Source organism: Thamnophis sirtalis, unplaced genomic scaffold (genome assembly GCF_051295495.1).
Source record: "Thamnophis sirtalis isolate CommonGarterSnake01/CBP01778 unplaced genomic scaffold, rThaSir2_p1.2 scaffold_8, whole genome shotgun sequence".
Taxonomy (NCBI): Eukaryota; Metazoa; Chordata; class Lepidosauria; order Squamata; family Natricidae; genus Thamnophis; species Thamnophis sirtalis.
This window is the reverse complement of record NW_028261388.1, coordinates 2,301,307-2,328,551: the sequence shown is the minus strand read 5'-3', so window position 1 is coordinate 2,328,551 and position 27,245 is coordinate 2,301,307. Positions and strand designations below refer to the sequence as shown.

The 27,245-nt window shown below is 45.7% G+C and overlaps 1 protein-coding gene across 1 annotated transcript in view; it reads right to left on the bottom strand.

Annotated features, from left to right (window-relative positions):
- The window catches only part of FAM168A (family with sequence similarity 168 member A), a 69,465-nt gene extending 42,423 nt beyond the window's left edge, over positions 1-27,042 (bottom strand). The window contains exons 1-2 of the mRNA XM_087720965.1: positions 26,828-27,042; positions 3,027-3,115 (exon numbers count right to left, since the gene is read on the bottom strand). Coding sequence (XP_087577091.1) covers positions 3,027-3,096 — 70 coding nt within the window. The 5' untranslated portion in view covers positions 3,097-3,115; positions 26,828-27,042. The remainder of the gene's footprint in view (positions 1-3,026; positions 3,116-26,827) is intronic.
- Between the last annotated feature and the right edge of the window lie 203 nt (positions 27,043-27,245).

The window sequence follows — 27,245 nt, the reverse complement described above, 5'->3', positions numbered from 1 at the left end:
AATTTTTAAATAAGCTTTTTTATCTCGCTTGTGAGCCGCCCAGAGTCCCAATGGGAGTGGGCGGCATACAAATTTTATTAAACTCGAAACTCGAAACTTTCATTATGTCAGTGTTTCTCAACCTTGGCAACTTGAAGATGTCCGGACTTCCAACTCCCAGAATTCCCCAGCCAGCATTCGCTGGCTGGGGAATTCTGGGAGTTGAAGTCCGGACATCTTCAAGTTGCCAAGGTTGAGAAACACTGAACTAGATTGATAGATTTAATAAGTAACAAGGGAGTTGGGTTTGAGTAGATGCCCACGTCCAGCATCCTGGACCGTTCGGCCTTATTAAAATTTGTTCGTGCTTTTCCTGGCCAAGCCCTATTTTCAAAGGAGAATCCGCATTTCTAAAATGTCATTAGGCATTCGCTGGCTGGGGAATTCTGGGAGTTGAAGTCCGGACATCTTCAAGTTGCCAAGGTTGAGAAACACTGCATTATGTATCTGTGTATCTTTTAACTATCTATAGATCCATATATCCATATCTGTCCCTATTTATTTATTTGTTTGTTTATTCATTATCCACCTGTCTTATTTTTCTTTCTGTAGACTCTGTAGACTAAATGAATGGTTGTAACTCAAGGACTATCTGCAGTGAGGCATTCCATGAAGATTATTAGTAAATGCAAGAAAATGAGACATGATATGCTAGAGAAAATTCTTTTTTTCCCCAATTGCAAAAGTCAAGGATATACATTGGAACACTATTCAAAGCCTGCTAAACTCACAGACAAAAGTTGAAGCTTCGCTGTGTTACGAATTGAAATAGGGGCCTCTGCTCTTTTATTCTTTTATTCTCATGCGCTGCTGCCGGAACATTCTCTGCTTACCCCAGTCTATCACACTCCTCCTCCTTCTCCTCCACCCGCCCGATTCCTCTGGACTACAAACTGAAAACAGTCCCCCTGCAGCCCACAGGAAGAATTCCTTCCAAGATTTACACCGTTTATTGACCAAATCGAGGGCTGTGGGCGCCTCGGTGCCCTCTGAGCCGAGCTGTTCCCTTGCAGGCGTTTCGTGACCCAACTAGGGAACGTCATCAGTGCTGGAAGGGGGATGGGGTTTATGGAGAAGAGGAAGGGGAGGAGTGGGGTGGGGGAAGAAGGGGGGATTAGGATTAGGGGGAGGAGGAAGAGGAGGAGAAGGATGACTGTGGGAGTCCTGGGTGCTCTCTGATCTTGGTTGTTTTCCTGCAGGCGTTTCATGGCCCAACTGGGTAACATCATCAGTGCTAGAAGGGAGTGGGGTTTATAAAGGAGGAGGAGGAGGAGGAGAAGAAGGAGGAAGGAGGAGGAGGAGGAGGAGAAGGAGGAGGAGGAGAAGAAGAAGAAGAGAGGAGGAGGAGGAGCAGGGAGAAGGAGGAGGACGGAGAAGGAGAAGGAGAAGGAGAAGGAGAAGGAGAAGGAGAAGGAGAAGGAGAAGAAGAAGAAGAAGAAGAAGAAGAAGAAGAAGAAGAAGAAGAAGAAAGAAGAAGAAAGGAGGAGGAAGGAGAAGGAGGAGGAGGAGAAGAAGAAGAAGAAGAAGAAGAAGAAGAAGAAGAAGAAGAAGAAGAAGAAGAAGAAGAGAGGAGGAGGAGGAGGGAGGAGGAGGAGGAAGAGGGAGAGGAGGGAGGAGGAGGAGGGAGGAGGAGAGGAGAAGAGAAGAAGAAAGAAAGAAGAAGCAGGGCGTTTCATCACCTAACTAGGTAACATCAGCAGTGCTAGAAGGGAGGGAGGGGCGGGAGGAGGAGGAGGAGGAGGAGGAGAGAAGAGGGGTTGACTGCGGGGTCCTTGGTGCTCTCTGAGCTGGGTGATGTTTCATGACCCAAGTAGGTAACATCATCAGTGCTAGAAGGGAGGGAGGGTTGGAGGAGGAGGAGGAAGAGGAGGAGGAAGAGGAGGGTTGACTGCGGGGTCCTTGGTGCTCTCTGAGCTGGGTGATGTTTCATGACCCAAGTAGGTAACATCATCAGTGCTAGAAAGGAGTGAGGGTGGTGAGGAGGACGATGACGACTGGGGTCCTTATTGCCCTGTGAACTTGGCGGTGTTCTTACTGTCCTTGGCACTCTCACAAAAGACCCGAATACCTAGCGCAACTCAGCACCCCGAATCAGAAGCAGAAAAACCCTGCTGGGAATCTTGCCTGTGCCATGGGCTTCGGAGCAGGCCAACATCCTGCGACGCATCGTTTTTATAGATGACTAGCTGATAACCCGATATTGCCCAGCTGTTTATTTATACGGGGACAATTTCCGGACGAAACGTAGTTTCTAATGTTGGGATTTCCCCCCTTAGCAGAAGGAGCCCCCTTCTGGAATACTGTGAAGCCGTTACCATGGGAACTCCACTGCACCATACAGTAGAAGCCATTTTACAGCAGTACAGTAGAAGCCGTTTTAAGGCACAAGAGGCTATATCTTAACAGAACCCTTAGCAGAAGGAGCCCCTTCTGGAATACCTTGGAAGAGCCAAGGTGGCGCAGTGGGTTAAAATGCAGCACTGCAGGCTACTGCTAGATCAGCAGGTCAGCGGTTCAAATCTCACCGGCTCAGGGTTGACTCAGCCTTCCATCCTTCCGAGGTGGGTAAAATGAGGACCCAGATTGTTGGGGGCAATATGCTGACTCTCTGTAAACCGCTTAGAGAGGCCTGGAAGGCCTATGAAGCGGTATATAAGTCTACTGCTATTGCTATTGCTATTGCTATTGCTATTAATACTGTGAAGCCATTACCATGGCAACTCCACTGTGCCGTACAGTAGAAGCCATTTTACGGCAGTACAGTAGAATCCGTTTTAAGGCACAACAGGCTATATCTTAACAGAACACACATCCTGAGGAGTTTTAGAGGTGCCTTACCCCCACGGTATTTTTTTCCAGAGAGTAAGTCATCTGTGTACCAAGTTTGGTTGAAATCGCTGGAGGCGCTCCAGAGTTATGCTGGAACACACACACACAGAAACACACAAACACACACACGGCTGTTTTTATATAGAGAGAGATTTTACCTGTATAGGCGACATTCTTGGGATTTCCGTAGGGAGCCCCAGGCTGAACGGGGCTGTAAACAGGATTCATCGTAGGAAATGTGAAAACACTGAAAGAGAAAAAGGGAGTTTTCAGAAAGTAGCCTTGGAAAACATTGACAAATACTGAGGGGAAATTTTTAAATAAATATAGAATTAATATCTCAGTACTAAAGAGAGTATATTAAGGATTCTGTTGTAAGCGGTCAAAAACGACGCAGAAAAAGAAAACCAGTAAATATTCTTCTTTTTCAAAGAGTCCACGCGCACCTGTATTATGCTCGGTACTCGTACTGCTCGGCTTACGACCACAATTGAGGTTCTTGAGTTACAACCATCACGGAGCCCAAAATTTCTATTCTTATTTTGCCCCATCTGCCTTTCATGTCTAAGGCAGGTCTAGAATTCACCATCTCCTAGTAATTGGACCCAAAGTCACCTGAGCACTACTGGTACGGCCGTACTGGGCTGTACTGGCAGCAACCCACCACTGCTCTTAACTAGCACCCCCGGGAAAACAAGAAAAACTCCGGCAGCCCCCCAACTCACTGGGAATCAGAAGGGAGGGCTGCTCTCTCAGCCAAATGTGGCTTGGCAGAGGGCCTCGAATTACGGTCAATTACAAGCACTTAAGGTCCTCCTTGACACCAGAGCAAAAGCAATTGATTCATCAACCGAATTACGGGGAAGTCCCGTGTGGCTGATCAGTCTTCTTCTCGGCCATTCCTACAGTAACTTAGTTATTGAGGTCTCAGGACGCCCCTCCTAAGAGTCTTTTGGTCTTTTGGTGACCCAGAGGATGTCACTGAAATGGGAAATGGTCCCCCGAAAACGCTTTGCAAAAGCCGGAGGGGCCAAGCAGGAAATCAACACCCCCCCACAAAATGCTGGGGGGGGGGGGACTCATTAACAGCCTGTTTTGAGCAGAACTGCCCTCGGTGGATGGAACGTGTGAAGGAGATGATCGCAAACACAGATGGAGCTGCCTTAGTCAAGAGTGGCAACGATCCTCCTTTGCAAAGTCTCGACTGAAGAGGGAAATCACTTAAGTTGGAATGGGACAAACGTCTTAAGTCTCCGGATAATTTTCTGGCTGGGACTGTCAGTCACAAGGTCGCTTTACTGCTTGAAGGAGCTGGCATCTAGCAATTACACCAGAGGTGGGGATCGATGGCCCTTTCATGACTTCAACTCCCAGAATCCCTCAGCCAGCATGGGGATCTATGGCCCTTTCATGACTTGTGGACTTCAACTCCCAGAATTCCCCCAACCAGCATGGGAAATTATGGCCCCTTTATGACTTGTGGACTTCAACTCTCAGAATCCCTCAGCCAGCATGGGAAATTATGGCCCTTTCATAACTTGTGGACTTCAACTCCCAGAATCCCTCAGCCAGCATGGGAAATTATGGCCCTTTCATAACTTGTGGACTTCAACTCCCAGAATCCCTCAGCCAGCATGGGGATCTATGGCCCCTTTATGACTTGTGGACTTCAACTCCCAGAATCCCTCAGCCAGCATGGGGATCTATGGCCCTTTTATGACTTGTGGACTTCAACTCCCAGAATCCCTCAACCAGCATGGGGATCTATGACCCTTTCATGACTTGTGGACTTCAACTCCCAGAATCCCTCAGCCAGCATGGGGATCTATGACCCTTTCATGACTTGTGGACTTCAACTCCCAGAATCCCTCAGCCAGCAAGGGGATCTATGGCCCTTTTATGACTTGTGGACTTCAACTCCCAGAATCCCTCAGCCAGCATGGGAAATTATGGCCCTTTCATAACTTGTGGACTTCAACTCCCAGAATCCCTCAGGCAGCATGGGAAAATATGGCCTTTTTATGACTTGTGGACTTCAACTCCCAGAATCCCTCAGCCAGCATGGGAAATTGTGGCCCCTTTATGACTTGTGGACTTCTACTCCCAGAATCCCTCAGCCAGCATTGAGGATCTATAGCCCTTTCATGACTTGTGGACTTCAACTTGCAGAATCCCCCAACCAGCATGGGAAATTATGGCCCTTTTATGACTTGTGGACTTCAACTCCCAGAATCCCTCAGCCAGCATGGGGATCTATGGCCCTTTCATGACTTGTGGACTTCAACTCCCAGAATCCCTCAGCCAGCATGGGGAATTATGGCCCTCTCATGATTTCTAGACTACAACTCCCAGAATCCCTGAACCAGCATGGGGATCTATGGCCCTTTCATGACTCATGGACTTCAACTCCCAGAATTCCTGAGCCACTATGTCCCTTTCAAGTCGGCCTAAGAATTTCAAAATGGCACCGAATGTGATTTAATGTTCCACTTTCTCCGGCTTCAGCATCTGACTGTCTTCCTCAAGCACTAAATTTCAGCAGGTTCCCCCCACATACCGGCTCTAAAGTTTAAATTAAAGCTTGCCAGGAAAGCCGAAGTCTTAATTTGCCTCCCGAGTAAACCGTAACCCTCCTTCCTTGAAAGGCAGGCCTGAAAATGGAATTTAATCACAATAATTTCCAGCAGCTTTTCAAACTTCAGCTCCCACAACGGTGTGGCGTTACAAACGACGGCGATGCCACACCTGGCCGGGTGGGAAAGCTCCAAAGCTCGATCAAACGGCCATTTCTAAATAACAGGCAGTCCTCGACATATGACCCCAAATTTCTGTTCCTAAGCCAGACGGTCGCAGAGTGAATTTTGCTCCGTTTTAATGGCCTTCCTTGCCACAGCTGGTTAAAGGGAACCCTCGCAGGTGTTCGGAATCTGATGCTAGTTTAACCAGTGCGGTGATTCGCTTAACAACGGCGGCAGGAACGGTCACAAAACGGAGCAAAACTCACTTCACAACTTCGTCTGGCTTAGGGACGGAAATTTGGGGCTCGGTGGTGGTCCTAAGTTGAGGACGGCCTCTTTTGAGGGAAGGGGCTTCAACAAGATCTGTGCTCAATATTTATTTTATACCCAATTTTTTTTTGGGGGGGGGAAGAGCCTTTATGCAGAATTTGGGGGTGATCCTGCAGGTTCCAGGCCTTCTCCCTTCCCTTCTGTATTTTTAATTTTCCTCTTTCTGCCTGAAATGGGTGGCGTCACAAAGGACTCAGGGCCTGGGTTTGGGTCGGAAGAGCAAAGAGAGGAGCCCAGCCGAAGTCATTATGGCCGCTGAGCCCGAGGGCAAAGCCTTTCTGCCCTTTGTATTCTCACAAATCCTTGGTTACATGGTTGGATGCCCAGGCATTTGACGGAACAATGGAGGGGATCTGATCTGCAAAGGGGCAGCAGGGGGCCGACATTTTCTGGATGGATACCTCTGCCCCCTACTTCCAAAAATGGCTCCTTAGAGGGAAGGAGGCGGGTGCTTCTCTTCTTCCTTCCTTTCCTTCCTTCTTTCCTTTCTAGTTTTCCTGCCTTCCCTGCCCCCTTTTTTCTTTCCTTCACTCCTTTCCTTCTTTCCCTCCCTTCTTTCTTCCCGCCCTCCCTTTTTCCCTTCCTTCCTCTCCCCCCTTCCTTCCCTCCTTTCTTTTTCCTTCCTTCCTGTCTAGTTTTTCCTTCCTTCCCTGCCCCCTTTTTTTCTCTCCTTCACTCCTTTCCTTCCTTCCCTTCTTTCTTCCCGCCCTCCCTTTTTTCCTTCCTTCCTTCCTCCCTTTCCTCCCTTCCCTTTCTTTCTTTCCTCCCTTCCCTCCTTTCTTTTTCCTTCCTTCCTGTCTAGTTTTCCTTCCTTCCCTGCCCTTTTTTCTTTCCTTCACTCCTTTCCTTCCTTCCCTTCTTTCTTCCCGCCCTCCCTTTTTTCCTTCCTTCCTTCCTCCCTTTCTTTCTTTCCTCCCTCCCTTCCCTTTTTTCTTCCTTCCTGTCTAGTTTTCCTGCCTTCCCTGCCCCCTTTTTTCTCTCCTTCACTCCTTTCCTTCTTTCCCTCCCTTCTTTCTTCCCGCCCTCCCTTTTTCCCTTCCTTCCTTCCTCTCCCCCCCTTCCTTCCCTTCTTTCTTTTTCCTTCCTTCCTGTCTAGTTTTCCTTCCTTCCCTGCCTTTTTCTTTCCTTCACTCTTTTCCTTCCTTCCCTCCCTTCTTTCTTTCCCTCCCTCCCTTTTTCCCTTCCTTCCTGTCTAGTTTTCCTTCCTTCCCTCCCCCCTTTTTTTCTTTCCTTCCTTCCTTCCCTCCCTTCTTTCTTTTTCCTTCCTTCCTATCTAGTTTTCCTTCCTTCCCTCCCCTTTTTCTTTCCTTTCTTCCTGTCTAGTTTTCCTTCCTTCCCTTTTCTTCTCTTCCCCCCTTTCCTCCCTCCCTTCTTTCTTCCCTCCTTCCCTTTTCTTTTTCCTTCCTTCCTGTCTAGTTTTCCTTCCTTTCCTCCCCTTTTTCTTTCACCCCCTCCCTCCTTTCTTCCCTCCCTTTTTTCCTTCCTTCCTCTCTAGTTTTCCTTCTTTCCCTCCCCTTTTTTTCTTTCCTTCTCCCCCTTTACTCCCTCCCTTCTTTCTTTCTTTTTCCTTCCTTCCCTCCCTCCTATGATGGACTCATATTTATGACGGCCGTAGCATCCCGTCATAAGTCATCAGTGCTGTAAGGGGGAAAAGCTTTGTGGAGAGGCGGAATCTGACTCTCCTGGTGCAGAAAAGGACCCTGAATTTAAAGAGAGGGTTTGATTAGTTTATATCCCACCTTTTTCATAAATGACTCGAGGTGATAAATATATTCAACGTACTTTCCATCTAGTTTTCCCACAACCACGCTGCGAGGTGGGCTGGGCTGAGAGAGAAGCACCCAGTTGGCTTTCATGCCTAAGGCAGGACTAGAACTCCCTGCCTCTTAATGATTTGCCCCCAGTCACCCAGCTGACTTTCATGCCTGAGCAGAACTAGAAGTCCCCGTCTCCTGGTGGTTGCCCCAAAGTCACTCAGTCAGCTTTCACGCCTAAGGCAGGACTAGAACTCACCATCTCCTAATAATTTGCCCCCAGTCACCCGTTGGCTTTGATGCCCGAGACGGAACTAGAACTCCCTAGCTTCTTCTGGCGATTGACCCAGGCAGCCAGCCAGCTTTCCTGCCTAAGATGGGACTAGAACTCACTGTCTCCCAGTTTTTTGGCCTGGTTCCTTAACCACGAGACCAAAAGGAGGCGCTAAGGGCTGGGTGGCAGGCAGGTAGTTAAATTTTTCTTCATTCTATTTCCCCCCCTGCTAAATTTATATCCCTTTCTAGTCCAAATTCATTTCAAAGCAAGACACGTTTTATAGACCCTTCCGGCCCCCCTTGAGACCCAATTATTTCCCATGTCCCTTTTTGTAACCTAACTAGAAAAAGCAAGAGAGATCCTGCTTTTCTCTTTGTCCGTGTTCAAAGAAGCTCCTTAGGAACATAAAAAAATAATAATCACAATTCTCACTTTCGGAAATCACTTGCTCCTTTCATTAAAATACCCGACGCCGATCAGGGCCGGGGACACGATTTGAAATGACGCCGAGTCGATATCGGCAGTTTGTTTACGTTTGCACGGGTCTTCAAAGGCTTCGAACGGAAAACATCTATTTATTTACCCACGGAGGATAGACGTGATTTTAAATCTGGAAACAAAGGCTGCCATTTGCAACGTCCATCTGTCGTTCTGTCTAGAACAAGCAATATAGGCTGCCATCTTTTGGAGTGGCCAAAAGAATATTCCAAAAAGAATGTGTAATATTTTTATTTTTCCCAAAGCTGTTCTCAAAATCGCCAACTGTAAAAGGAACAGAAAGGAAAGGACAATTTCTGGAGGGCGACGGATAGGAAATCCCGTTTGCTTGTTTAAATGAGTGTCGGCAAACAGATTTAATAGTGGGGGGAAATAACAACGATGGTGCATTGGGAGAGCGGCGAGAGATATCATTTTGCGGCAAGCGACAACCGACATAAAGGGTCATAAAACAGAAAAAGGAATAGAAAACGAAGAAGCTAAATTGCTCCGGGGATTCAGGCCTGCATCTGCCCCCAAAACACTCCAAACTTAAAACAACTGCGAATGCTGGCTGGGGAATTCTGGGAGTTGAAGTCCAGACATCTTCAAGTTGCCAAGGTTGAGAAACACTGCTTTATAGGGAGAAATTGCATTTTAAGACAACCCACAATGCAGTGTGCGATGCAACCGCGCCTGGTAAACATGGCTTACTGGAAGAATATTTGCGGTATAGAATGACCTAGCGCCTGAATTCGGGTCGCGCTATTTTTAACGGTGTCTTTTTTTTTTTTGGAGAAGGAGGGGAGAAAAACCCCATTTTTCTATTTTAATTAAATCCTTTGCTTAAAATGCAGGATTCGGTCCTTGGCAGGCTGAGACAGCAGGGTATGAATGGTCCTTAAAGGGAGGATGAAAATATATTTAAGGGACTTTATTTATGTTTATTATTCCTTGCAAGAAAAAAAAAGCAATTCTTGCCTTTATCGTATGTAGTGGATTGGTATGAAAGCAAGAAAACATTGGAAGAAAATACATGCTGGTTGGAAAAGATAATTAAGAGACACGCAGATCTCAAACCAGAAATATTTTGGCTGGGTGTAATGCTGGAGGGTTACGATAGGTAAAAAGTAAAGATTCCCCTCGCACATCTGTGCTGGTTGTTCCCGGCTCTAGGGGGCGCTGCTCATCTCCTTTTCAAAGCCGAAGAGCCAGCGCTGTCCGAAGACGTCTCTGTGGTCATGTGGCTGGCATGGATCGATGCTGAAGGCGCATAGAACACTATTCTCTTCCCACCAAAGATTATAGGACAGAATATAGAATATATAGAATGTAGAATATAGAATAGGGAATTGGAGAGATTATGGGACAGAACAGAAAACTGCAGAATGTAGAATAGGGAATGGAACAGATCATAGAACAGAATATAGAATATATAGAATGTAGAATATAGAATAGGGAATTGGAGAGATTATGGGACAGAACAGAAGACTGTAGAATGTAAAATAGGGAATGGAACAGATCATAGAACAGAATATAGAATATATAGAATGTAGAATATAGAATAGGGAATTGGAGAGATTATGGGACAGAACAGAAGACTGCAGAATGTAGAATAGAGAATGGAACAGATCATAGAACAGAATATAGAATATATAGAATGTAGAATATAGAATAGGGAATTGGAGAGATTATGGGACAGAACAGAAGACTGCAGAATGTAGAATAGGGAATGGAACAGATCATAGAACAGAATATAGAATATATATAGAATGGAGAATATAGAATAGGGAATTGGAGAGATTATGGGACAGAACAGAAGACTGTAGAATGTAGAATAGGGAATGGAACAGATCATAGAACAGAATATAGAATATATAGAATGTAGAATATAGAATAGGGAATTGGAGAGATTATGGGACAGAACAGAAGACTGTAGAATGTAGAATAGAGAATGGAACAGATCATAGAACAGAATATAGAATATATAGAATGTAGAATATAGAATAGGGAATTGGAGAGATTATGGGACAGAACAGAAGACTGTAGAATGTAGAATAGAGAATGGAACAGATCATAGAACAGAACGTAGAATATATAGAATGTAGAATATAGAATAGGGAATTGGAGAGATTATGGGACAGAACAGAAGACTGCAGAATTTAGAATAGGGAATGGAACAGATCATAGAACAGAACGTAGAATTTAGAATGTAGAATAAGGTAGAATAGATTACAGAACAGAATATAAACTAGGTAACAGAACAGAACAAAACAAAATATTTTATTGGCCGTGTGTGAATGGACACACACAAGGAATTCATCTCCGATGTAGAAGCCCTCATTGTACACATACTACCAACGAAGCGATATCATCATAATCACAAAGGATCATAATAATCATAATAATGAAAGCAACAGAGAAGGTAGTGGAACAGATGAAAAGGATAAAGAGCAATATAGCCATGCGACATGGGGGTAATATACTCAGACATAAATGCATACATTTAGAGGGGGGGGGAAGTCCTACTCATTTTATCCCTCTGGCTACGTAACATTTCTTCCATCTTAAGAAAAGGGCATTTTGAAGCACGAGGCAAGCTTTTCATCAACTCTCACGCGGCAGGGGGGTGTTTTTTTTGCACATGAAGTCAATTTATTGCAGGTTTACTGTGCAGACAAGACCATTGAATTATCTTGACTCGCTGACATTTTAATAAATCTCAAGCATACACACAAAATCAATCTTTTCCTACTCCCGGTCCCCTCCTCCTCCTCCTCCTCCTCTTTCCCTCCTCCAACAGGGAAAAAAAAAAGTATGGTAAATATTCAGGTGCCTCGTAGTCCTATATTCCAGGGTGGATAAAAAATTGATGATTTTTTTAAAAAAAGAAAGAAATCAGATTTTTTAAAATTTAAATCAGATTTTATTTTTATCCAATTTGTTTTAATAAAATGCTTTGGGAGTAAAAAAAAAATAAATCTATCTAAAGGTAGTTTTCTATTTAAGATGCATTCATAATTTAGTTTATTCAGCCTGGAATGGAGCTTAGTTATGTAGCAAGAGGAGGCTATATATAAAATCTGCAATATTGGGACTGTCGGTGTGTCAACAGTGGTTCGGAGGAGAAGCCACTGCGGGACGAAGATGACAGTTGCTGTTTAAAAAATTATGATTCAAATCGAGTTGACTTAAGCCTTTTTACTAGTGATTTAAATCGTGATTTAAATCGACTCGGTTTAAATCGACTTGCTATATTCTCACAAGTATTGCAAACAAATGGAGGGAGTCTATTGCTAGACTAGCAATATATATATTATCATTTTCCCATAGTTTAAAAAATAATCCAGTAAAATACAAATGTTAGAAAGATCCATATTCAAATAAATATCAATGTTTAGGCCACTGATGGCTAACCACACCAAATTGTGTGTGCGCACACACACCCTGAATGTGCATGGGTGTCTGCCTGAACTTCAAAAATGCACTGCATGAGCATCCCTGCGCATGCACCCTGCCCCCCGCGCATGTGTGCGCGCCCCCACCTGCACCCACCTTGATTCTGCATGGATGCATGCGCAGCTCCCCACATGCACCCCGCCCATGCGCAGCAGAGAACTGAAGACCACCTTGGCCAGTGGAAGGCGTGCGCGCATGCGCGGAAGAACTGAACTGGGTCGGCATCTCACGTGCCTTTAGAGAGGGTGCTGTGTGCCACCTCTGGCAGGCGTGTCAAAGGTTCACCATCATGGGTCTAGGCCATCTAACCATTGCAAACTAATAACTACGTCATTAAGCGGATCTGGCTCCCCACAAAGACTTTGCTTGTCACAAAAAGGGATCACATGAAACCAGGACACAGCAACCGTCATAAATATGAGCTAGCTGCCAAGCCTCTGAATTTTAACTATATACAATAGCAGAGTTGGAAGGGACCTTGGAGGTCTTCTAGTCCAACCCCCTGCTAGGCAGTAAACCCTACACCACTTCAGACAAATGGTTATCCAACATCTTCTTAAAGGCTTCCAGTGTTGGGGCATTCACAACTTCTGGAGGCAACTTCTGTTCCACTGGTTAATTGTTCTAACTGTCAGGAAATTTCTCCTCAGTTCTAAGTTGCTTCTCTCCTTGATTAGTTTCCACCCATTGCTTCTTGTTCTGCCCTCAGGTGCTTTGGAGAATAGCTTGACTCCCTCTTCTTTGGGGCAACCCCTGAGATATTGGAAGACTTCCATCATGTCTCCCCTGGTCCTTCTTTTCATTCAACTAGACATACCCAGTTCCTGCAACTGTTCCTCATATGTTTTAGTCTCCAGTCCCCTAATCCTTTCTTGCTCTTCTCTGCACTCTTTCTGGAGTCTCCACATCTTTTCTACATCGTGGCGACCAAAACCGGATGCAAATATTCCAAGTGTGGCCTTCCCAAGGCCTTATAAAGTGGTATTAACCCTTCACGTGATCTTGATTCTCTCCCTCTGTTGATGCAGCCTAGAACTGTGTTGGCTTTTTTGGCAGCTGCTGCACACGGCTAGCTCCTATTTAAATGCTTGTCCACTAGGACTCCAAGATCCCTCGCACAGTTACTACTGTTGAGCAAGGTACCACCTATACTGTACCTGTGCATTTCGTTCTTCTTGCCTAAAGGTGGAACCTGACTCTTTTAACCCTTGAATTTCATTTTATTAGATAGTGCCCAATGTTCAAGTTTGATCATGTGACCGTGGGCAATGGTCATAAGTGGGGGGGAAACCGGCCATAACTCACTTTTTTCAGGGCCGTCGTAACTTCGGTCACTAAACAATGGGTTGTATTCTTAACAACTGCAGCGATTCACTTAACAACCAAGTTACTAATTTGAAAACTGCAGCGGTTCTGTTAACAACTGCCTCAAAAGAGGTTGTGAAATGGAGCGAAGCTCACTGAACAACTGCCTCACTTAGCAACGGAAATTTTAGGCTTAACTGTGGTCGTAAATCGAGGACTTTACCTGTACAGTAGACCAGCAAAAGTGTTTGTTCATTTTTGCTTTTGGGAAGAAATGATGCACATATAATTTAGTCTCTATACTTTGTTGATACACAAATCTCACTTAAAATAAAAGAACCGGGCATTTCCCAAAACGTTTGTCGAATTTAATATCCCCCGATTCCTATTCTTCCGTTGAAGGCTCGATTCTCCAAAGATTTCCCTACCTTGCTAATCATTTGGCACTCTAAATATCACGAGCCAGACCAAAAATTTTGATATTGAGTTGCTTAATTAGATCCTCCACTAGAGGATCAAATGCAGATTTGCTGGGTTCGAGTATTTTCATGTGCCAGCGCATTGTCTCCCGGTTGGAACAGGACCAGAAGAATGTACTGGTTGGAACGGGGCCGGTGGCGTCCTCGTGCACGCACGCAGTTCACGCATGCGTCTTAGCGCCTGCGTGATGCTCCAGCTGCTCGTGGAGAATCGCGCAGGCGCTTTATGTGCTATGCGCCTGCGTGGAAGCGCAGAAGCCTTCAAAGACCGGTAAGGAGCGCGGGCGGGCGGGTGGGCCCTTCGGCATTCCCGGAAGTTACTTACTTCCGGGTTCACCCACCAACCGGTCCACGCGGACCGGCACGTACCGGTTGAAACCCACCCCTGGTGTAGAAGTTAAAAAAAGCCCAATTGTTTTTAGTCCACAATTGATAACAAACCGAAAATATATCAAGGCATTGAGTAATAATGCACCTCGTCACGCTGAATTTTCAAGAGGAACACACGGTGCAAAAGAGACAATCAACACGTCAGAAACAGAACAGGAAGAACAAAACGCCAGCAATCAGCCTCCAAATGAGCATGGATTAATTACAAGATTAACATTAGATCACAGAAAAACCTCACCAAAGTTTCAACCTGGAGATGGTGACCAAGCCAAGTCCAGAAGCGCTAAGAAAATTCCTGGAAGCCTGGCACTCAAGACCGATCAGCCATCAATAGGCACATAGAGTTAAACAACATTTACATACCATTCGAAAGAGACAATCAACAAGGCAAAAAGGAGAACGAAAAGACCAAAACACCGACCCGCTATCAATCAAACACTTGGATGAGCATGGATTTAACTCCAAGATTAACATCAGGCCAACTGTTAGGTAAGCTCCCCGTTGGGAGAGCAAGTACATGCAGCGAAGCGTTGTGAGAGTTGTGTTGGAGAACACACAAACCAGCATACAGAGACCCTGCAGTTTAAATAGGCTTTTACTCTCGTGGAAACAGAGGTATCGGAGTCCATCAAACAGTCCAAATCACACACGGATAAGACAGTCAGTCATCAATGTCTTTCAGTTAAGGGATAATCCAAATAACACAGTCCAGTATCATATAATCAGTTCGGTACTCAAAGTTTGTTAGCAGTTGCAAAACTTACTATAGCTCACGGCACTTTCTAACAGCCAGCTTCCAAAACACTCAGATCAGATCAGCCCAGCATCTAACCATACAGAGAGCTAACAGTCGTTCTGGCTCCCTCTTATGGCCGATTGAGGAAACAGCAACCAATCACATTTTACAGTATGATTTAAAGAAACAGGTACAGCATTGTTACATGGTTTATATATCGCCAACCCAACCGTTAGATTATATTCCTAACACCAACAATCAAAAAGTAAACAAAACCCCAGTCAAGAAACTACCAAATAAGCTAACAGGTAAAGAACCCAAGCGAACGAACTCCGAGACCATTCTCACCAACACTGACAGGACAATTCACTAGAACAGTGTTTCTCAACCTTGGCGACTTTAAGTTCTGTGGACTTCAACTCCCAGAATCCCCCAGCCAGCTGTCTTAAATCACATGCTGATTGCTCCTCCTGCCTTTGTCCTATCTCAATAAAAGGGGCTCCCAGACCCCCAATCTGGGTCGCCTCATCCCGAGAAAGCTCGTGTCCGTGCCTTTTCTCAACATTGGCCTCATGAGCGAACCACGGGTACATCACACCCCAGGAGTTAGCATCCTCCAGAAATGTACCGCGACAGGAGACACACGCACCCCCCCCCGAGAGTTAAATCGTGCGGCGCTATTTCCGTGAGAATAAAACCCAGAGGCATTTATGAGCCCCGTGGATCGCAGCACCAACGTCAGTTAAAAAAACAAACAGCCCATTTAAGCGGCTCTTCTCTCGCAAGATAAAAAGAACATGATTGTATTTATCGTGCAGCCGACGGGTTGCGAGGAGAGCGATCGATCGTTTACTGGAATTGCTGGGAAATTGCAGCTCGGGCCTCCATCTTATTACTTCCCTTTGTGATGTGCAAGGAGGGAGGGCAAACCCCCCCCCCAACCTCCCTTCCAAGGGCAAAAGCATATCTCCCTGACGCTGCCCTATTTTCCACGCTGGGCGCTCCTTTTAATCTTTTGTTGCCACCAAGGCTTTTTATTTCGGAGATATTTCTGCATGTAAGGAAAACCGACCAGTTGCCTATCTGTTCCCGAGCCCAGTTGAAGAATTCAAGAACTGCATTTGAAAAGGATTCAACAACTACGATTGGGCAGGTTGGCGGAGTGGTTAAGGCACCAAGCGAGAAAACAGGAGGGTGTGAGTTCTAGTTCCACCCTTAGGCATGGGTGACTTGGGGCCAATCACCAGGAGTCAGTGAGTTCTAGTTCCGTTTTAGGCATGAAAGCTGGCTGGGTGACTTGGGGCCAATCACCAGGAGACGGTGAGTTCTAGTCCTGCTTTAGGCATGAAAACTAGCTGGGTGACTTGGGGCCAATCACTAGGAGACGGTGAGTTCTAGTCCCACCTTAGGAATGAAAGCTGGCTGGATGACTTGGGGCCAATCACTAGGAGACGGTGAGTTCTAGTCAAGTCCTAGATGACTTCAGAAGATTGTTCCTGTTAGGAATATAATCTAACAGTTGGGTTATAAATATATAAATATGTAAAAATATATAAATCATGTAAAAATGTTATACCTGTTTCTTTAAATCATACTGTAAATGTGATTGGTTGCTGTTTCCTCAATCGGCCATAAGAGGGAGCCAGAATGACTGTTAGCTCTCTGTTTGTTAGATGCTGGGCTGATCTGATCTGAGTGTTTTGGAAGCTGGCTGTTAGAAAGTGCCGTGAGCTATTGTAAGTTTTGCAACTGCTAGCAAACTTTGAATACTGAACTGATTATATGATACTGGACTATGTTATTTGGATTATCCCTTAACTGAAAGACATTGATGACTGACTGTCTTATCCGTGTGTGACTTGGACTGTTTGATGGACTCTCTGATACCTCTGTTTCCACGAAAGTAAAAGCCTATTTAAACTGCAGTGTCTCTGTATGCTGGTTTGTGTGTTCTCCAACACAACTCTCCCAACGCTTTGCTGAACCCACTCGCTCTCCCAACTTACCTAACAGTTCCCCCTTCTACTCCTAAGTCAGCCACTGGAAACACCGTCAAGAAATCCAACGCGTAGAATAGTTCAGGGCACATATTGTGTGCAGAGACGTTCTCGCGGAGGGGACGACTCCATTGTGAGCCCAGAAACTTTGGTCCCGGTGATCGACGCAGAATAGATCACGCGTCATTATATGCGGTCGTGGCCGACCACTACGCACCCTATAGCGTCCACTTGCCCACGGAGGGAAAGTAAACTCTGAGCAAGGCGCACCTTCTGTCCGATTAAAGGCCCGGAGACCAACAACACATGAAGAACGCTTGGAGGAATTGAGTTGGGCTAGTCTACAGCCAGGATGAGGGCGAACTTACGGCGCGAACGGCACAGGTGTCACGCGAGCCGTCGTCCGGCTCAGCTCCACCGTGAATGCGCACCCGCCTCCCGCCAGCCAGCTGGTTTCCGGGTCTCTGCCACGCATTCAGGAGAGGTGTGTGCATGAGTGGGGGGAGAGAGGGAGGGAGTGCCCCTCCCCCATGACCCATTTTTGGTTTCAAGAGGCTTCAGGGAGGCCCGCTGGGCCAAAAACTGGGCATGCATGAATGGGGGGGGGGGAGGCAGGGCACATTGCATTGTGGGTATAGACACGTGTGGGCAGTGATGTGCGTTATAGGTCCCTGATTGCAATCCTATGGGACTCGTGCCGGGGTGGCACACACAGCATTCTCTGGGAGCCTATGTGCCATCTCCAGCTGCTCTTCCGGTCTTCGTAGGCGCTGGAAAATGGACTGAAAACGGCCAAAAAAACGGCCATTATTTGGGGCAAAAACAGCACAAAAAATGGCCTGGAAATGGTCCCCCAAAATGCCCCCAAAACAGGCATGTGCGGGCCGCCCAGCTGGCACTTCGGTGTGTGCCTTGGTGCTGAAAAGGTTCACCATCACATAGGGACTCCCGCTCGAGCAGAGGGCTGGACTAGAAGACCCCCAAGGTGCCTTCCAGCTCCATTCCGATTCCGATCTAATAGCGTCCATCTCCCGTTCTTAAATGAAACCGCTCCTGGGGCCCGATTTAGAGGCTAATATCCCTAGACAATTCCATCTTTTATTCCGTGATTTCTTTGACGTGGTTTCTCCCAATTAAAATATAAAGGCATCAAGCTAATTTGCGTCTTGACGGATCGCCGCGGAGGCGGAAAGCCTGGAGGGGCCCCCTCTCAACGTTCCCCGTTTTTGGGGGGCCCCGTTCTGCTTTGTGTCCTGGGGCTCAATTTGGTGACGTCCCCAAATGCGACGCTAATAGCGCGATAGGAATTTGCCGCCGCAGAGCCGAGCCCGGTGCCCTGGGGGGGATTCCCCTGGAGCTGCAATAATTAAGTTTTATTCAAACGTCGGAAGTGGAATTAATCTCTCTTAAAAACGGTTTAATGGAGTGGGGGGGATTAAGAAAGAGACGTCCCGAAGGGAGCTCTTTAAATGCTCTGGGGGTCTTCGCAAGAATCGGAAAGAAAAGCAAGGGGAATTGAGCAAGGGGGTGAGACCACCTACCCAAATGTCAGTCCAAAAACCCCAGGGAAAATCAATTCTGGCAGCTTACAGATCCATGGACCAACTCCCAGAATTCCCCAGCCAGGTGCAGTAAAATGAGGACCCGGATTGTTGTTGGGGGCGATAGGCTGACTCTGTAAACCGCTGAGAGAGGGCTGAAAGCCCTATGAAGCGGTATATAAGTCTAACTGCTAGTATGTGGTGGTCCCCAGCCTACTACATATCATGTAGTAGGATTGTGTTACTACCATTATCCTTGTCATCTTCTCGTCCTTCCTGCTACCTTCTCCTGTTAGTATCTTATGATTTATCCCTTGTTGTTTCCATCTTACGATTTATGATTGTATTTCATGATGTATGGTCTACGACTGGTCACTTTTGTTGCTGAGAGCTTCTGCACCGGGGACAAATTCCTCATGTGACCGATCCCACTTGGCCGATAAAGAATATTCCAATTTGAAAGGAGTAAGTCAGCAAAAACATGAAAAGATAGTCAGGAAAGGCGAAAGTCTTGGAGCTCAACCCCAGAGCAACTGACAGCCATTAAAATAATATTAGCTAACCACAGCTAGGAATGGAGAATTCATTCCAGATGTAGAATAAAAGGAGGAATAGACAAAGAGAAAGGAGAAGGAAGGAAGGAAGGAAGGAAGGAAGGAAGGAAGGAAGGAAGGAAGGAAGGAAGGAAGGAAGGTGAAATCTGAAGTCCATTCTAAGAAGTTGTTTAATTATATTTACCTGTATTAATCTAAAGTTGTGTAATTGATAAAACCACTTGTCTGGAAATAGTTTTAAAAATGGTTCATAATTAAAATATCAATTTGAGCACCTTGCTAAAAAGAGATAAAATTCCCAAACCACTTTGCACAATGGACCAAAGTATCATCTATCTATCTATCTATCTGTCTGTCTGTCTGTCTGTCTATCTATTATCTATCTATCTATCTATCTATCTATCTATCTATCTATCTATCTATTATCTATCTATCTATTATCTATCTATCTATTATCTATCTATCTATCTATCATCTATATCTATCTATCTATCTATCTATCTATCTATCTATCTATCTATCTATCTATCTATCAACACTTTCATTACCTACCTACTCTATCAATCCATCAGTGTATCTCTACCATCCATCCATATCTATATATACACATATCCACCCATTTATATACATGCATATATACATATCCATTTGAGAGGCTGCTACAGAGAGGAGAGGGTCAACCTGTTTTCCTGAAGGCCAGAGAAGGAATCATGGATGGAAACTGATCCAGGAGGAATTCAACCTGGAAATAAGGAGGAATTTCCAGACAATGAGAACCATCAACCCATGGAACAAAAGTTGCCTTCGGAAGTTGTGGGAGCTTCATCCCTGGAGGCTTTCAAGAAGAGATTTGACTGCCATCTATCGGAAATGCTGTAGGGTCTCCTGCTTGGGCGGGGGGTTGGACTAGATGACCTACAAGGTCCCTTCCAACTGTTATTCTGTAATCAATTTATTCTGTAATCCATCCATCCATCCATCCGTATCTATATCTACTTACCCATCGATCCATAACTATATCTATACTGTTATATCCATATCTATATCTTTCTATCCATCTATCCATCCATCCATTCATATCTACCAGTATATCTATCTACCATCCATCCATCCATCCATCCGTATCTATATCTATACCGGTATATACATATACATATAGCAATAGCAGTTAGACTTATATACCGCTTCATAGGGCTTTCAGCCCTCTCTAAGCGGTTTACAGAGTCAGCATATCGCCCCCAACAACAATCTAGGTCCTCATTTCACCCACCTCGGAAGGATGGAAGGCTGAGTGAACCCTGAGCCAGTGAGATTTGAACAGCCGAACTGCAGATAACAGTCAGCTGAAGTGGCCTGCAGTACTGCACCCTAACCACTGCGCCACCTCGGCTCTTATAGATATATCCACATCTATATCTATCATCCATCCATCCATATCTATATCTATCTATTTATCCATCCATCCTTATCTACTGGTATACCTATCTACCATCTATCCATCCATGTCTATATCTATACCAGTATATACATATATACATCCATCCATATCTATCTATCTATCTATCTATCTATCTATCTATCTATCTATCTATCTATTCATCCATCTATCCATCCGTATCTATATCTATTTATCCATCATCCATCCATCCATCCATCCATATCTACTGGTATATCTATCTATCTACCATCTATCCATCCATCCATCCATATCTATATCTACCCATCAATCCATATCTATATTTACCCATCAATCCATATCTATATCAATACCAGTATATACATATATACATACATCCATATCTATCTATCTATTCATCCATCTATCCATCCGTATCTATATCTATTTATCCATCATCCATCCATCCATCCATCCATATCTACTGGTATATCTATCTATCTACCATCTATCCATCCATATCTATATTTACCCATCAATCCATATCTATATCAATACCAGTATATACATATATACATCCATCCATATCTAGCTATCCATCCATCCATTTATTCATCTATATCTATCCATCCATCCATCCTCATCCACTGGTATCTCTATCTACCATCCATCCATCCATCTATCTATCTACTTGCCACCCATGTCATTTCAGGGCAGCTCCAGACAGCTCACAACATTAACACCACCAAAACCTTAAAAACAAACAAAATTAGACGAACAGACAACAGGACACGTTTTAGTGGCCAAAGGGTTCCGGCAGAATGCCCCCCCTCCCCCGGGGTCTCTAACCCCACTTCTTTCGAGACCCTCCTTTAATCAGCAGCCAACTTCACCATTCCCCCAGCCCCCCCCCCCCCCGACCCCCGCCGGTGGAGACAATCGCAACCAGCAAGCCGCTCCCCCTCCTCAAAATCTGCCCAACCTTTTATTCTCCATCACAATTTCCCAGAAAGGGGGGGAGGATGGGAGACACACACACACACACAGCACCCACCTCCGAAGATCATATTCTGCTTAAGGCACAGCATTGGGGGTGGGGGGGCTGCGGACTGCCTTCCCTTTTCTTTCCTTAACACAACCTGCCTTTGTCTGAAGGGAAGAGAAGGGGGGAAAAAACGGGCTCTGAATCTGCTTTGACGCTTCGGCTGAATTCCTTCTGGGTGAAATTCAATCAACGGGATATATGAGCTGCAAACCTGAAGGCTTATCGCCAAAAGGCAGGGAAGGAGGCAGAGCCAATAGATAATAGAGAGAAGAAGGAGAAGGAGAAGGAGAAGGAGAAGGAGAAGGAGAAGGAGGAGGAGGAGGAGAAGGAGAAGAAGGAGGAGAAGGAGAAGGAGAGGGAGAGAGAGAGGGAGAAGGAGAAGAAGAAGAAGAAGAAGGAGAAGGAGAAGAAGGAGGAGGAGGAGGAGGAGGAGGAGGAAGAGGAAGAGGAGAAGGAGGAGGAGAAGAAGAAATAGAGGAGGGGGGAAACACACACCTTTTGCCAAAGAATTGTGCATTTCCTCTGTTTACACAGGAATTGACTCCGGCACCATTCATCCAGGCAACCACGATAAGCTTAATTACCCTTATTATATTGCAATCCCAATAAACCAACTCTTTAAAAAGGGATCCTGTTATAAATGAGATGGGGGTTTTTTTAGGGGGGGGGGGTTGTTGCAGGAAGAGTGTCTTTTCTCTGCACGGTTTCTCTTGTGATCGCGACACACTTAATTAATTAATTCAATTAATGCCGCTGAATATTCATCGGGCTCGGCTTAGATCTGGCTCCCCGACTCTGGCTGCTTACGGGGACGGCATCCTCAGCCATCCACTGGCAGTCATTTTAAAAAAAATTAACATTCTTGCATTCCAGCGAATGGAGGAAGCCCCATGACGGCGGTCTGCAAACCCACCCACTAAAAATTGCACGCCCCCCCCCAAACCCTTTTTGCTCGCCCAGCTTAAAGAGCACCCCCTTGAAAACGTTTCCAGACCGTGTCCTGCAATTTGCATCCTTGTTATTTATTGATTTATTTCGTGTACGGCATATCCTACACGGACTTGCAATATATATCCATGTTCCACCTAAATTGCGGGGGGAAAAACCACCGTAAAATATGAGGGTTTAAAGGTATGTATTCAAAAGCCAAGGTCTAGACTAGAACATCTAACCATTGAAGCACAGCATCGTTGATGTGAATAATAATAATAATAATAATAATAATAATAATAACACACCAGACATCACACTGGTTGAGAAAAATAAGGTCACAATCATAGACATTGCAATACCAGGTGATAGCAGGGTATATATAATATATAATAATATATAATAATATATATAAATAATAATATAAATAATATATAATAATATATATAAATAATAATATAAATAATATATAATAATATATATAATATAATATATAATAATATATATATATAATAATAATCACATACTCAGCTGCTGTAAAAAAATCACGCAGACTGATTATAAATTGCGGCACAATTCAGTAGCACAAATGATCCATTGGAATTTGTGCAAAAATTATAATATTAAAACAGCAACAAACTGGTGGGAACATCAGCCTGAAAAAGTCACCGAAAATCAGATGGTCAAGATCTTGTGGGATTTCCGTATACAAACCGACAAAATACTGGCGCATAACACACCAGACATCACACTGGTTGAGAAAAATAAGGTCACAATCATAGACATCGCAATACCAGGTGATAGCAGGGTCGCCGAGAAGGAACATGAAAAAATCGCAAGATACCAGGACTTAAAAATTGAAATTCAACGACTATGGCACAAACCAGCAGTGGTAATTCCATTGGCACACTGGGTGCTATTCCAAAAGCACTGGAATTACATTTAAAACAGTTAAAAATTGACAAAATCACCATCAGTCAAATGCAAAAAGCCGCACTGCTTGGATCTGCACGCATATTACGAAAATACGTTACGGCGTCCTAGGCCCCTGGGTGGGGTCCGATAGTAACCAATGCCAAATCCGGCGAAACAACTGGCCACTGTGATACAATTGTATAATAATAATAATAATAATGATGATGATGATGATGATGATGATGATGATGATGATGATGATGATGATAAGGAGAAGGAGAAAGAGAAGAAGAAGTTGTTTATACCTAGGATGAAGAAAAACAAGGAAGCTTATGACAATGAATCATGCTTTGCACCCTAAAAGTGATGTTGACCGATTATATCTACCAAGAGCAGAGGGTGTTCGAGGACTCCTACAAGTAAAACAGACTGTGGAAGAAGAAAGACACAGCTTGAATGATTACATCCAGAAAAGTGAAGAACCAATGATTAAGGAAGTAAATAAAGGAGGCTTTTTAAAGACAACTAAGTCAAAAGCTGAATATAAGAAAGCAGTAATTGAGAAGGGAGCCGAAAATTGGAAAAACAAAGCTATGCATAGCCAATACTTGAAAAGTATTGAAGGCAAAGCTGGCCAAAAGCTAACTTGGAACTGGTTAAGATCAGGAGCACTGAAAAAAAGAAACAGAAGGCTTTATTTTGGCAGCTCAAGAACAAGCCTTAGCCACAAACTGCATGAAGGCAGAAATTCAACATGTTACCACCAACAGCAAATGTCGCCTCTGTAATGAGAAAGACGAGACAGTCGACCACTTGATCAGTGGGTGCAGCAAAATTTCACAAACTGACTACCTACAACGCCATGACCGCGTTGCTAAGATCATTCACTGGAAGTTGTGCCAAAAGTTTGGATTTGAGTACAGCAAAAAGCACTGGGACCATCAGGCTGAGAAGGTTTTAGAGAATGAGAAAGTCAAGATCTTGTGGGACTTCAGAATCCAGACTGACAGGCACTTGGCCCACAACACACCTGTCATAACAATAGTTGAAAAGACAAAAGTATAGTTCATTGACATTGCAATACCTGGAGATGCACGGATTGAAGATAAACAGCAAGAAACAAAATCACAAAGTACCGGGACTTGCAAATTGAAGTTGAGCGACTGTGGAAAAAGAAATCGTGTGTTGTCCTGATTGTAATTGGAGCCCTTGGAGCAATACCCAAAGGGCTCCCTCGCTATTTGGAAATTCTAAATTTATCGGTCTTGAACATTCTGATTCTACAAAAAAACCTCCCTACTTGGAACAGCTGATATCCTCCGACGTTACCGTAACGGTTCCTAGGTCCTCGGTTAGGACTCGAGCTGTTGAGCTACCAACCAGCCCCAAAGGCTGTGAATCTCACCAAAGATTAACCACATAATAATAATCAACCATTAGCAACAGTCACTGGTATTTGTAATGCATTTTTGAATGTTCAGGTGGCTGAGTTTCATGTGTAATGAATAAAGTATATAATAATATTAATAATAATAATAATAATGAGGAGGAGGAGGAGGGCTTGAGCTGTTGAGTTACCAACCAGCCCCAAAGGCTGTGAATCTCACCAAAGATTAACCACATAATAATAGTAATGATTAGAATTATAATAATAATTAATAAATGGTAATAACAATAATAATTAATAATAAATAACAACAACAATAATAATTTAAGACAGAATTTAAGACAGATACCTTGGATATTGGCAGCAACCTGCATCAACCATTAGCATTAGTCAATGGTATTTATGATACATTTTTAAATATTCAGTTGACTGAGCTTCATGTTTAATGAATACAAAATCATCGTCATCATCATCATCATCATATATTGACGCTCAGCTTACAGCCGGTCTAATCACGTTTTCTGCCAGCTACCAACAACGTCCAATTTGGCTTACTTATCACACCGTGCGGCAAAACTGAAGCGTCATTCTCCGTTCCTTTAAAGCGAATCCTGCCAATTCTCACCCAAGGATGCCTGCGATGTGTTTCAGCCACTGCAAATTCCACAGAACAGGTTTTTGGGGGGGGGAGTGGAGAGTGGGTAAATGTCACCCTCCTGGCCCTAAGGGGCGAAGGGCACCCACCATCTCGCTCCTCCGCAGTTCTTGCCAGATGGGGGGTCCGTCGCCCCCCCCCCCCACTCCCTCCATGATGGGTGTGTAATACCCACAGAACGCATATTTGACCGTAACTTCTGAGTGGGTAGTTATAAAGCCCCCCCCCCACCATATTCTGCATTCCACTGTATTATTTCCTCTGGCTTAGCATCGCTTTTAGCCCCCTCCCATATTATACCCTATTTCTGCCACCGTCTGTCCGCCCCCCCCCACTTCACTGATTCCCCTCTTGCAAACCTTCTGTTGATCCACCATAATAAAAGCTCTGAATCGAACCTGGGACCAACATACACACAAACCTCTTTGAACAAGGATGCTGTACTTTTAAGCATGTCACGATGCTTTTTGTGGGCATTTTTTTTTTTTTGCACACTTGCTGGTCTGATTTTAACAGCCACACACAGACCTTAGATTAATAACAGGTTTTTTTTTTTAATGCTGGGCAAATCAGGGTTTGTTTCTGTGCCCACCCACCCATGCCAGTTTCCACCACCACCACCCGCATCCCACAGCGGCCCAGGACCAAGAATTCCCTGCAAAGGAATCTATGCACTGATTTTATTTTATTTTTTGCAAAATGGGTCCTGGGTCCAAGCAACCTCACTTCACACCACCGCTTTCCTGACGCCCCCCCTCCCCAAATGCTGCTTCCCCATGCCCCCCCCCCGCCCCCCAGGGGAAAAAAAGCTGGCAGTTTCCAAAAGGGGCCATGCACATCCACACGCATCAGCGCCCCAGCTCCATTCACACCACAACCCTTGCACCGCAGGTATGTGTGTGTGTATGTGCATGCATGTGCGGCTCTCCCGCACGCCTCATCCGCGTGCACGCGTACTGATGTGTGTCTCCTCCACATCTCCATACCAGTGGGGGCCGCGTGCATTTCCTTACGTGTCTCTCGTGCACCGCTCGGGCAGTTGCATCGCACACGTGCACGCGTGTGTGTTGTGTGTGCGTGCAAGTGTGTGTGCGTGTGTTGCAGCGTTTCCGACGCCAGACCCGTCCCCCTGCTGGCTGCCAAAACAGCATTGTGCGAATGCAACCCCACGGGGTGTGGGGGGGAGATGGAGGCCAGGTTTGCACGGGCAGAGGCTTGCAAAGCCTTCCGACGTGAGGCTGCCAACCCCATGCCACCCACCCACCCCCCACTTTGCAACCCCCGCCCCCATGCATTGCACAAAACACGCCTCCCCCTCCCAAAAGGCAGGTCAAAAGCGGCGCCCCCTCAAGGTCAAGCGCAGCCCCGGAGGGAGGGGTCTTTTGCAAACCCGGGTCAACCCCCCCCCGGTTTCCAAGAAGAGGGGGGGCTCAGCCCCAGTCGGCTGCTCTCTCTCCTCCCCCCCCTCCGTTCACACGAGCAGGCGCTGACACGCGTGTCTGCGCGTTCCCACATTTGGGAACCCGTGCAATGAAAAATGGGGGGTCAAGAGACCCTTATGCCCCCCCACCCCCCGCGGAGTATCCCCCCCCACCTGCGGGGCTGGGCGCCGCCTGGCTCTCCGTCCGTGCGGCCGGTCCTGGGCTCCAGCCTCCCGTCCCGGGAGCGAGCAGGCCGCAGAAGGGTCCCGAGCGGTGCGAAGGGGAGAAGCGCCGCCGTCCGACTGAAGGGGGAAGACGGGCGCCGCCAGCAACTGCTCCTGCTGCTGCTGCCGCTGCTGGGCGAACCGTTACAGCGGAGGACTACGGCTCCCGGCAGCCCGCGCGGCGCCGGAAGGAAGCTGGGTCGGCGGCGATGACTACACTGAGAGCGAGGCACGCCGGGAACTGTAGGCGCCAAGAGGCCGAGATGCTCTTTCCTCTCACCCCACGCCCCGCACGCCAGCAGAGACTTTGGTAGGCAGGAAGCCCGCGCGGGGCATGCTGGGGGTTGTAGTGCGCGAAGTTAATCCT